Consider the following 13,361-nt stretch of genomic DNA (forward strand, 5'->3'; position numbering starts at 1 on the left):
CTGAGGAGATATGAAAAGGAGGGATTTAAACATTATCACCCCCAAATTGACATCAGTGAAGACCAATATTCATTAAAGATTTCAGGTATCTAGATGATATACTTAAGTCTACTTAGTGAACAAAACTATTCTCTTTCATCTAAAACAGGTGGGGAACTTTTTTTTTTAAAGGGGCTAAATGGATATTTATAACATTATTTCTCAGGCCAAACACAATTATCAACTTGCTCAATATTTAATTCACCTCTAAAAGTCTCACCTGCCATTGCCATGGCAGCATCAAGACCAAATGATTTCTCAGGCCTTTATATGGCCCATGGGCTTGAACATTTCCCAACCCTGCTCTGAAAGATGCCTGAATACTTTGTTTGGTCCTTAAATGTAACACACACAGACTCAAGATCACATAATTAATGATTATAGTTATTAGGTTGAAGTAAGTCATGCAGATGTAACTTATTTTTTCAGCTTTTAAAAAACTGTAACTTAACACTGCATAATTTAGCAACCAAAAGAAGACATCTATAACAATCTTTTCCAATGTAAGAGCTAAAATATCTGAAGCTAAAGATTATCAATGACTATTTGTTACAAATAACTATAACTTTCATGTTTGAAAGTCTTAAGATAGAAGCACTTATGGGGGGTGGCTAGGTGGTGTAGTGGATAGAGCACTGGCCCTGGAGTCAGGAGTACCTTAGTTCAAATCCAGCCTCAGACACTTAATAATTACCTAACTGTGTGGTCTTGGGCAAGTCACTTAACCCCACTGCCTTGCAAAAACTTTTTTAAAAAGAAGCACTTATGAATTCTTCTGTACTTGAAATATTCTATGTATTCTCTCTGGTGCAAGAAATGACCATATTAAAATAATTATGGTATTATTAGAAGACACCAGTTCTTTCAAAAGATTTAACCAGGGGCAGTTAAATGGCACAGTTGGATAGAGCACCAGTCCTGGAGTCAGGAGGACCTGAGTTCAATCTGGCCTCAGACAATTACCTAGCTATGTGGCCTTGGGCAGGTCACTTAACCCCACTGCCTTGCCAAAAAAAAAATTTAACCAGGATATTAGAACACTAAACAGCAGAAAGTCAAAATCCATTACACTTCTAAGTGAAAGATTTTATTTAGAGGGATGGGATCACTGAGGTCATCTAATCCAAATCTCATTTTGCAGAGGAAGAATATGAGGCCAGAGAGGTTAAATAATAAGTCACATTGGTAGTAATTTTAATAAGAACAGAGCTGAGATTTGAACCAAAGTCTACTCAACTCCAAAGCAGCTCTTTTCTGCTATATCACCCTCAGAACAACTATTCCCCATGGTTAAAGGTTGCTGAAGAAAAAATCAGAAGAAATCAGAAAATGGTGATTTAAATATCAGAAGTTTATTTGAAAAAAATGGAAAATGTGAACATTTACATTTCTGAAATGCTATGGCTCAGGAATGTGTGAAAGAGAGGAGAAAACCTTTTCCTTAGCCAAGCATCATTTTAATCACCTGCACACAAGTAAAAAGGTCTGTTACTCCCAAGTAATTAGTCATATAAAACTGATCTACCTTCAGTCTGTTTATTCAGTGAAAGTGCCTTCTCTGGGTTATTTTATGGTCAGTAGTAGTTTACAATCAAAGAGAGAAGTTACTTGCAACTAAATATAGCCAGAGAAGAAAGCAGAGGTGGAGAGTTCCTGCTAGCATCTGATCCATCTAAATAGACTTAACAATAATGCAAGTATCAGTCCCTTCCTAGCCCAAATCTGAATGACCAGTATCACCTTTCTCCCCAATTCATTTTGAAGAATGGAAAGGTGGACCAGGAGAGGCTGACATCACTGTTTGTTGCTAGAGACCAGTGCTGCTAGAGATTCCTAGTGCTGCCCTTTTCTTTAGGGAAATAACCTTTCTACTCTTAATTCTTTAAAACTAGGAACCACTAAAAGCTTTGACTTATATTTAGGCGTCTTAAGGTAGGAATGATACTAAACCTATCACATTTGAGAAGTCATGGTTACAGCTATAAATTCATAGCTACAGATTTAATTAGCCTTGCACTGATGTGATAAGTCTTTTTTTTTTTAATATCCATAACTACCTCCACATTCCTAGGCTTAGGCTTCTGTTCCTATATATTAAAAAAATAAAATCTAGATTTAGTTTTCTATCTTATCTGATAGAAATAACACCACATTTTAGAACTACCTGCCCTCTAGCAAACTTCCACTCTACATTTTGTCAGGGAGTGCAATATCCATTCCAATCCTACATATTCCAAGTTTAAAAGTTTACAAAGCTAGTTTTCTGGCCAAGAAGAGGAAGACCAAACTTTAAGTGGTTAATAACAGGATCACAAGAATTGATTTGCTGAAAATAGGTCACACCTTCTCAGATCTTTGATCTTTGGTACAGATATTGGCTACATCAATCCAACATTACCCACACCACAAATCACATGGCACATTTCATAATTAATCATTTGTGATTTTTCTTTTGGCTGTGTAAACAAAGGAAGAAATGCATTAAGAAAACCACTAGGACTTATTTCTCCAAAATACACACCATATGCAAGACCCAGTTCTTCCTTTGATCAAGTCCTTGGGAGAAAGAGAGGATCCAGACGTTACCGTTTGCGCTCCCCTTTCTGTGTCCTTTTCTTTTCCTTCTCCTTTCGCTCCTGCTTGGCCAGCTTATCTTTCTCCCTTTGTAGTTTGTCTTGTTCCTTCTTCCTCTGAGACTCATCCCGCAATGAATCTCGCTCCAATTTTCGAGCATTCAGGACATCTTCCACATTGGTGTTTCGAAAGAGAGCTGCTGTTGAGTTAAGGGTTAGTGGCACAGGCATATCCATTAGCACTACTTTGTTCCTCAGATTTTTCGTTGCCTTCTCCCTCGATCATGAGTATTGACTTTTATCTATTTCCAGATCATCTGGAGTTTCTACTTATAGCCTCCTGGAGGGTAAGGGTCATTAAGCCATTCAGTCTTAATTTAGGTACCTAGCATAGATAGGATGCATTATGGACTGTGAAAAATCTGAATTAAAAGAGCATTGTATACAGAACAACAGTTTTATTTCTGTATACACAGTTGGGTTTTTGTGGTCCAGACTTGCACTTTCATTAGGTGTTCCCCTGGAGAAAAGTCTCTCTACCAATGCAGATTAACAGGTACTCATAGATTTATGATCTTAAAATGTCTGGGGACATGGAAAGAACGTTGAAGACTTGCCCAGGTTCACAAAGCCAGTAAGGGAGAGAACCTGAACCCAAGTTTTCCTGACACACAGTCACCCTTCTATCCACTAAGCTAAGGTTACATCAACTAACTGAAGTATCATATCTGGGATGTAATGCAGTTTTGTTTATTAAAGCCCTGATTTTGGAATGAAGAAACCCTCAGTTCACTAACTCTACTGTTTACCATCTTAGGCAAGACACAACCATTCTGAGCCTATTTCCTTATCTGTAAAATGAAGGGGTTAGATTAAATTAGGTGTCCTTAAGTTGGGATTCATGAAGTTTATTAAAATATTTTTGATAACTATTTAAATATTATCAATGGTTAAGCTATTTTCATTCAAAAATATTCTAAGAAGGAAATCATAGGTTTCACCAGACTGCCAAATCTGAGTTCCCTTTCAGTTCTAAATCATTTAATATATTAGAACATGAAATGCATAGTTAAAGAGACACAAAATGGGAATGAACTGCAGCATATTGCCAACAATGACTATGGTATCATATAAAAGATGTTATTGAAAATGTCTATAAAAGGAGGTAGACTGCTTGGAAAATGAAAGTGAAGGATAGCTGCCCGACAACCTGTCTAGTGAAAAACATTAAATAGACCTAGACACAACACATAAGCAAGACCCCTCCATGGAAGATTTATGGAAGAGCAATAACATACAGGATGAGGTGATGTGTCCTAGTAGAGGGAGTACCTACATCAGGGAGAGCATAAACCCACTGAAATATTTTAACAGAATCATATGTATATACACACTGCCCCACACATGCATGTGTGTGGATGTGAGTTTGTGGCATATGTGCATATATTTAAATTTGTAGATAAAAGGTACGTACTGCTTAAGTACTGAAATTCTGTTTTCTTGGTTAAAACATTTTCTCATTTATATCCTTCATAATTTGTTCAGCTTAATATTATGCTTTTTCCAGATAGTACCAAGGTAAAGTCAACCTAGGCCTGGTCCCAATGATCACAGAATCTGAAATTTAGGGGGATCTGAATAAGTTTTGCCACGGTTAGAAAACCACACCTGGGGGGTAAGCTGCTTCAAAATTTGAGGACCTAATCAGAACCTTTGGCTGGCTGTAGAAGGCAAGTATTCTTTACCCTTTAAACACAATTGTTTTGGTCTCAATATCTTTCTATTTGTCATTCCCTATTCCTTTTTCTTCCTCCTAATCTATTCCCCTCCTCATTCAAACCACCAAATTACCTCCTCCAGGAATCCTTCCATGATCAGATTTCATCTGACTTCTCAATTCCTACCCCCAAACACATATTTAATTTTAAATATATCATTTTTACTTGTTAATCTGTAGAAGCATTCTTTACTGTTGAGCATATGCTGCCTTGCCAGCTAATATAGACAGTCCCTAGAGATAAGACATTTCTTCCATTTCTTGTGCATTGCTCCCATAGCACCAGGTGTAATATTCAATTCACAGGGTTTTAGAATCCCCTTGAAATTCACTCTCCCTGATACTCCTCAATAACATGAGGTACCATGGAAGTCATTATTCTCAGCAAAGACTGAAGAAGCATTTGTGGGAGGGACACCAGAGAAGGATACATTTTTCAGACCCAATGTTCATTGTCGTAGCAACTGAACCATCCTTCTCATCCGCTTCAGTAAAAGGAGTTAAGGAATGGAGAGGAAATAGGTGGCTAACCCCAACCCAAAATATTCCATATCTTCATCTGCTTAGGAAAATTTAGTACCAAGTAGGGAGGAGGACATGATTCAGTTTGAATGGTATCTTAAGGACTCCTAGGTTATCTGCTTCAAACCTGTTACTGTACCATGAAAACTTGAGAAAAGATCTACCTAAAAAGCTTGTTTGGTCTGGATTGTCACCCCCTTGTTATGGAAGAGATGAATAATATTCAGTTTAACAACCATTCATGCTTTGGGCAGGTCCTCTGAAGGTTTCTTTTTAACCAAGACAAAAAGAATGGCCCTGAAAAAAAAAACAGTTTATTTCTATGTTAGAGTCTAGCAGCCAGCTATTTGATTTTTTTTTTTTTTTTGGTGTACAATATTCATTTCAGATAATCTGCCAACATACCAAAGGTGTTTTAAGCTGCAAGTAAACTCCTAAAAACGAGGGGGGGATCAAAACCTAATCTTGTTCCAGTCAGTTGACTATACAAGCCTTTTCCCAATCCCTTTTAATTCTAGTTCCTTCTCTCTGTTGTTTCTATAGCTTATTTGCTCAGAGTTGTTTGCATGTTCTCTCCATTAGATTGGGGGCTCCTGGAGGGCTAAGACTGTTTTTGTCTCTCTTTTATCCCCAGGGCTTAGCAGAGTCCCTGGTATATAGTAGGTGTTTAATAAATACTTGCTGACTGACTCACTTCATCCTGCCAGTGGTACATAACCCTCTGCACACACCCCTGGGCAATCAGAGTCCAGTATTGTCTCACTCTACCCACTGCAATAACAGGGACTTAAGGAAACAATTCAAACAATGCCATTCAGAGTTGAGATGGTATAATTAAAAGACCAGTTCAGTCACAAAATATATCTACAGGACTAGGCAGGGACAGTCCTGAAATGAAGGATATTGACCCTTCTGTTTGTAAATGCATAAGGAAAGCCAAAACTATGACTTGGATAAAGAGGGAAATCACTTCACCTATTGGGTATTTAGAGTATGGGGAGAACAATTCTTACAGCTAAGACATCATATGTAAAGGGGGGAAAAAGGTGATGAACAAAATGTTTACCAGACTGCAGATTGTTTCCCTGCTACTTTTAAAATGATTCACCTTGGGGCACCTAGGTGGTGCAATGGATAGAGCACCGGCCCGGAGTCAGGAATACCTGAGTTCAAATCTGGCCTCAGACATGTAATATTACCTAGCTGTGTGGCCTTGGGCAAGCCACTTAACCCCATTGCCTTGCCAAAAAAAACCATAAAAATAAAATGATTCACCTTATTAAATGAACATGCTCCTAAAATATGTGAGAAATGAGGCATACCTTACCATAAAAAAAAAAATAACACTCAAGAGCCACCTGATAGTGTGTAAAACACAACAGACTGGGAATTGGGAGACCTAGGTCTAGATTCTAGCTGTATATATGGAAAAGTCATAACCTCCCCAACTCCAGTTTCCTCATTTGTAAAATGAAAATAAATCACACTATCAATCTGTAAAGCATTTGATAAATCTGAAGTCCAGAGTTTTATAATATGTTATTTCAGGATTTACATTTATTCTGTACAATGCCCTCTTCAACAAAGTTACATTCATTTTAGAAAGTGAAATTGAAGCACAGAATATTTGAAAGTTTCCCCAAAGTTTTCAGGGCAGGCTAGCAGAAACAAGATTGGAAATAACTATGGGGGCACCTCTAGACTGGACTTTGAAAGCTTTAGTGATAAAAAACCTCCAGAGTTCCAGAAAGGATATTCCTCCTCATCTGTCACATTGGCATATTGGGCCAATAGAGCAGCTTTCCGTTGCTTCTCCTCCTCTGACACCATCTTGGGCTTCACTACAATCTGTGCCTGCTTCTCAATAAGGGTAGCAATGGCTTGCACTTCATCTGGTATAGGGGTAGAGGAAAGAAATGTAATGACAGCAAGGTTGTATGTGATAGGGGTCAGCCCTGATAAAGCCAATGGTCTCAACAAGGCCAGGCTGAGTGTGATGATACCAGTACCTATTTACTCTGGCTCTGGAGTTGCTGGGATTCAAATTATGTCTCAAGACTTGATTACTCCAATCGCCCAATAAATCATTTAATAAGAAAAGGACTAACTTATCTTGGACCCCTTAATGCTTTTAATGATGTTAGATGGGATGGTTATTCTTCGATTACTATGCTACTTTAAAATATAATTCATTTTCAACTATGAACACCAATAGAAAAAAAGTGATGAGCATAGTTTGGAATTACTTCAATTTGATGTTACAATTTGTTTTAAGGTGAGTTTTTTACCTAGTTCCCAAATTAGTGAATGGTTTTGTTTGGTTAATTAATTTGTCTTATGCCAAATTGATTAATTTGCTTTCCAAAACACACTAACTGAAGGTGAAGTAAAAACTTCCTCTGGAAGGAAAGGGTCAGTCTAAAGTTTCAGATAATCCACAGCATCATACAGAGTTAACTGTAAGAAGAGGGCAACACTAGAAGAAGGCGTATCAGTCCTTTTGCAAATCCATAAAACGATCCAAAACTGAATGACTAGAGATAAAGGATAGGACCAATATGCTATCTCTGAAGTGAAATGAGAAAGGGAAACTAATGACAGGTATGAGAGATCTGAAACTGATGTGAAGAACAAGAGGCAGAAGTGGAAAACTAAAAATGCTTTTTCCTAACAGTTGCACAGAGCTACAAGAGAAGCTTCCAGCAAACAGTACCAACTCATACTACCTTCTTTTTTCTCTTTGGTGACAACATTCTGGGTTTCCGACCACCGCTCGACAATCTCCCTGCAGATATCAAGGAGTGAGTCTTCTTCCTAGTCAGAAAAGTAGGGCAGGTGATTTCAAGAATACCAAAAAATCTTCAGGTGACCTGAATCAAGAAATCTGGGTAAAGGCCCAACCCACAAGACATGGCCAATTCCAGTCAAAGCTGAAGAGGACCCATATGTATTGAAAGTCAAAATTTGCAAAGATCATTTCACTTCTAGAACTTCTAAGTATCCCAAAACAGAAAAGGGTCGAGGACTCAGGCAATAATCCCACATTCTCATCATCACTATCCCTGGAGTTCACACTTGCTAAGTCAATCCCACCTTCTTTATCCCACTAGATGAGACAAATTCTAGAGGAAAGGAGCCTTTTTGTCCACAGAATCAGCCTACCTGTTCCATTTAGGACAAATCTTGTGCCTTCCAGACACAGCACTCATTAGGATCTATGAGTGTAGAATTTTTATACTGTGGCACTTGGTTAGTATGTCGCTTGGTTTTGCTGAACTGCTTCCTTATCTGTCTTTTTTCCCCTTTTTTACTCTATTGCAAAGGACGGCTCTCATCAGAGAATGGGAAGGAATAGATTGGGAATCGAGTGATATAAGAACCTTCAATATGAATTTTTAAAGAATTTTAAGAATACACCTCCTGGAAGAACTTACTGATCACATAAAACTCTGATCACTCTTCTCCTAGGGTCTGTCAGCTTTTTAATCTAGGTTAGACCTCCAAACTTGCTGGGTCACACCAAGGAAGGTGTAGAGAGAACAAATACATGCATACACATACACACCCCAGCTATCCTTTTTTAAGCCCAATTACTACTATACCTTCATATATCCCATCAGGCCAAGGCCATTTATCTAACTACATCTCTATTCTGACCACACACACACACACACACACACACACCCACACCCACACCAGCCATCCCTTGCTGAGCACAAGGAGAAAGGGAACAGGCCAATGAAATATGCCAAGAATGCTTAAAATGCATTAACATGATAGCATGGCTACCAGAGGATACCACCTTTTAAAATTTTAAATGTTAGTGGTTAATAGGGACCACTGGCAGGCCTAAGGTAGAACAAGAGCCACCAAAAAAGGAGAGATGGAGGAAACAGAGGGCATTGGGAGCAGAAAAAAATTTATGAAGAAGAGGGAAGACAAAAGAAGAATCTCTGACCCAGGTTCATCCCTTTAAGCTACTGACTTGGTCCCCCCAGAATAGCTATGGCTCTCCTGCCTAACTCATGCCCCAAGATCAAGTGCTTGGCCAGAGCAACAGACATGAAGGTGAAGAGCCTGGAGAGCTGATACTCTAATCTTTCTAGTACTAACTAGACTGCAGCCACTGAACCCTGTCTCTAAATTTGACTATTTTTTTCTTTTAGGTTTTTGCAAGGCAAATGGGGTTAAGTGGCTTGCCCAAGGCCACACAGCTAGGTAATTATTAAGTGTCTGAGACTGGATTTGAACCCAGGTACTCCTGACTCCAGGGCCGGTGCTCCATCCACTGCGCCACCTAGCCGCCCCTAAATTTGACTTTAAAAAAATTGCTTCTGGTTATTGGACCCAGGCCTGATCTGGGGACTGATCTCATTAGGCATTTTGATTCTCCTGGAAGGGGATATGAAAATTTGTCAAAGGACTCTAAAAAATCATACCCTAGAATCAGAGTTGTATGGGAAAGAAAGCTATGCACATGGAGAGTGGTGGAGTACCAAAAAAGACACCCCCTTCTGAATTACATACTGGGAATAAACTGTATGTCTTCTTTGGAAATCCCTTCTTAAGTGTTTTTCTGTGGTAAAGCAAAAAATATCAGACTGGCAGTCAAGAGTCCTAGTAGGTCTGATAGACCCGGCTTTGCCACTTATTTACTGTCTAACTTTGGACAAAAATAATTTTCTTAGGAGTTTCAATTTTCCCATCTATATGTCAATAATGCTTGTACTACCTACTTGCAGGTTTAATGTGAGTAGGCAGATATGAGATTAATTTAATGGAGGGATCTCTTTTTCCCAGTTAGACTGTAGTTTCCAAGGGCAGAAACATTGTTTTCTACATCTCTGAGATTACTCCTAACTACAAACAACCCTCACTTCAAGGTATTGCTCGGTTAATGCTGATGCCACTCTGATATATCCACCTTTCTGGCAATTTACATGTGGTAGGGGAAATTAAGGGAAGATGAAACATAATGAACCAAAAAACCTCACCCTGAAAACAAATCAAGTTTTCCATAGGTGGTGGGGGTTTAAGGCATTAGATCAATTCCTGAAAAACTGACCTTTTGTACCAGGAAATGAGAAAACTGCTGGGTAAGCTCATTCAGAGAACTCCAAAACTCTCAGAGTGGATTTAAGGCACCGGAGCTTTAAACTTTTTTTAAGTTTTTTTTTTTGCAAGACAATGGGGTTAAGTGGTTTGCCCAAGTCCACATAGCTAGGTAATTGTCTGAAGCTGGAACTCAGGTACTCCAGACTCCAGGGTTGGTGCTCTATCCACTGCACCACCTAGCTACCCCCAGAGCTTTAAACTTTACTAATGAGATACCTTGTATTTGGTTTTGTCAGCAGATGAATGGTTCCAAATAAGGCCAACCTATAAAGAGGTGGTTATAGCAGGTGAACTATTTGGAGCTTTCATCTAAGTTACTTCCAACCCTACTTATGATAGTCTTTAGAGATTTTCCTGATGGGATAAAAAGAACCTAAGTCAGCTTCCCACCCACCTAGGATTCCTGGTAACAGGGAGAAAAATCACCTGCATGATGACCTCTCAAACTGGATTAATTCACACTGTAATTCCTGGAGCCCCAACTAAGGACTTTAGGAAGATGACATGAAACCTACTTCTTTTGCCCTGCTTTGCTGGGTGACCCAATTAATACCCCCAGTGAGTCCCTGGTAATGGCAATGGGCCTGGCCATGAGACATCTAAACAGCTGCTCCTGTGTCAAGTTACTGCTGCCACTCTCCAGTTAATGAACTGCTCTTCTATTGGCTTACAGGCCTCCCAAAGGAAAAATGTAATTGGTGGGGAGGAAGAAAAGATTAAGGAGCTCTTCTGTATTTGGAAAACATGACTCTCTACCCTCCAAAAGGTCATGATCCTAGATGGGACCTAACACAGCTATTTCCCGTACCATGATTAGCTAGCCAGGGGTTTCCAGATTCCAATACCAGATCTAGTTAAACTTCTCCCCAACTCTATCACTAACTTGTTCACTGATCCTGAGTGACTTATCTGAGACTCTACTTTGGCACCGACTTAATGTCACAGTATCAATGCTAAAAGCACCTTATAAATCTTAAAACTACTGTAGGTATGAGTAATTCTTATGACTGTCTTACAGACGGCAACAAATGCTTTGGTCTGTACTTAGCACAATGTCTCCAGCTTGCTAGACTCACAAGCTGCTGACATCTTTCAAATGCATCCCCCTTTCCCAGCTGCTGCTTCTCTCTGAAGTGTAGTGAATTTAGAAGGGGCTTAGTTACAAGGGAACAGTAAACTCAAAGATGATTCAAAGGGTACAAGAAATCAAGGACTATACAACGATCTATTCAGTGAGCAACTAGGCAGCTCTCAATTTTCTTGGTTCCAAAACAGTGTCTCCAAGTCTGGTTTGTTTTTTTTTTTTTTTGGTCTGGTCTCATGGTCATTTGAAATTACTTAATTAGGAGTCTTAGCATTCATTCCCTTATAGCCCCAGCCTTTACTGCACCCAGAGTAGTGTCTCCTCATCTCTTCACTGCAGGTCACTGGATGCTGTTGGTCTCAGTTCTTTCTAGCTTCTAATTTTCTCAACTCATTCACTGGGAGGATTATGAAAATGTGTCAACGCTCACAATTGTCAGTTTTACTGTGCCTTTGCTTTATCTTGGTAGGTTCAGCAAATTTTCCCTTGCTTGTGACATATAGAGAGGGACTACATGTATTACCATATGTCCAACCTTCCTTTTAAAAGTTTTTAACTGAAACAACAGACAATACATTTTGATTTGCCATTTTAGTGAGAGCTCTGGGTAGCTCAGCTACTAAAGCATTTAGTAAACCCACAGGTGGGCTGCATAAAATTACCCTCTTGGGTGCATTGAATCATTTTGGACAACCCCGCCAAATGTGTTAAAATAATGCTCCAACTGCAAAAACCTCCTGAAATCCACTTTACAGCCCACATATCTTCCACTAGGCAGAGCACCGCCCTCGTTCTACACTTCAGCAACTACAGCCCCTACCAATTTTCTGGTTTGTTCATACCAGAGGAGAAGGCCTGCCAAGGAGGCTATCAAAGCTCACTTTGGTCTCCTGGATCTCCTTCAGAACAGATCTAACTCTGGTATCCTAATCTTTTTCAGCTCCTAACTTCAGGGAGCAGGCTTTAAAAAAAGAAGCAATTACCACAGGGGATGGAACTAATTTAGTTAAATTACCTAATAGGAGCATAAAAGAGAACAGGAAAAAATATTGCTTTACAAATACCCCAGTATGGAAGGCAGGTACTATTAAGGTCCCCAATTTTACAGGTGAGGAAAGAGGCAGGGACTCATCAGGGTTAAGAGACTGGTCTAAGGTCACACAGCTAGGAAGCACCTGACCTTGGATTTGAATTCAGGTCTCCCTTTTACTACTGGAAGCTCAGGTCCAAGTGCAAGCCTGTGGGGGTCGCGCGGGCCCGGGAGAAGCGCCCCATCGGCGGCTTGTTCGTGTATCTGTCCTCACCCGCTACACTACGGGCTCCTGGCGCTCACTCACCGCTCCGTGGCACTGTGCCTGGCACGGACCCACAAACACGTGGGCAGCCTCGCTTTACAAATGAGGAAACTGAGGCTCAGGAAAGTTAAGTGACTCGGCCCAGGCCAAGCGGCGCACACGGCGGGCACGGATGCCGAGGGGGCGCACGGGCTCGCGAGGACGGCTGGCCCCGAGGGCACGCGGCGGGCTCGGGCCCGGCTCCCGGGGCCCGGCTCCCGGGGCCCGGCTCCTCGGCCCCGCCGCCGCCCCCTCCGCGCTCCCGGCGGGCCCTCCCTCGCCGCCCCGCGGCCGCAGGCTCCGCCCTCGCCGCCCCCACCCGACCTCCTCGGGGGCGGGCCTCGGCGGCTCCACGCGGGGGCGCCGGGCCGGGGCGGGGCGGGGGCCCGGGCTCCTCACCAGGAAGGCGGCCAGGATGCCTTGCAGCGCATCCAACCTTTCCTCCTCGTCGTCCTCCTGCAGGACGCCCCGGATGTAGGCGCCGTACACGGCCCGATCCACTCCCAGCGCCTCCAGCCGTCCGTCCAGCCACGGCCCGAAGCCGCCGTCGCCTTCACCCGAGACCGTGGCTCCTCTGGGCGCCGCCATCTTAGGGCCGGGGTCCTCCCCGCCGCCGGGTCGCCTCCTGCATTGCCTGACGGGGATGGCCCGCCAGGCGCAGTGCGCATGCTCCCACGGGCGCCGGCCTGAGCCGGGGCCGGAGCGGAGCGAAATGAAGGCGGAGCCAAAGGTTAAAGGGACCGCCCCTTGGGGGGAGGCAGAGATGATTGGTCGGTCAGTCCCCGGCAGGTACAGGACCCGCCCCGTTAGACCTACGGCGCTCGGCTCCGCTTCGGCCCAGCCCGCACGCGGCTTCTCTGCTTAATTGTCTCAAAATAACGTGGCTCCTCTGACCCGCTGCCCGCACCCCGATTCAT

General features: G+C 41.9%; 1 protein-coding gene across 3 annotated transcripts in view; it reads right to left on the reverse strand.

Moving 5' to 3' along the window:
- The window catches only part of CCDC43 (coiled-coil domain containing 43), a 21,899-nt gene extending 8,807 nt beyond the window's left edge, over nt 1-13,092 (reverse strand). For 2 of the 3 annotated variants that reach the window (XR_012475913.1, XR_012475912.1), the window contains exons 1-5: nt 12,844-13,092; nt 7,638-7,725; nt 6,668-6,803; nt 4,821-4,879; nt 2,561-2,809 (exon numbers count right to left, since the gene is read on the reverse strand). Coding sequence is in view for 1 of the 3 variants with exons in the window: in XM_074224323.1 (XP_074080424.1) it covers nt 2,622-2,809; nt 4,821-4,879; nt 6,668-6,803; nt 7,638-7,725; nt 12,844-13,032 (660 nt within the window). In the remaining 2 variants the exon portion in view is untranslated. Of the gene's footprint in view, nt 1-10; nt 2,810-4,820; nt 4,880-6,667; nt 6,804-7,637; nt 7,726-12,843 lie in introns of those variants that run through there. The other variant, XM_074224323.1, reaches the window with a different exon arrangement.
- Between the last annotated feature and the right edge of the window lie 269 nt (nt 13,093-13,361).

Source organism: Macrotis lagotis, chromosome 2, assembly GCF_037893015.1.
Source record: "Macrotis lagotis isolate mMagLag1 chromosome 2, bilby.v1.9.chrom.fasta, whole genome shotgun sequence".
Lineage (NCBI taxonomy): Eukaryota > Metazoa > Chordata > Mammalia > Peramelemorphia > Peramelidae > Macrotis > Macrotis lagotis.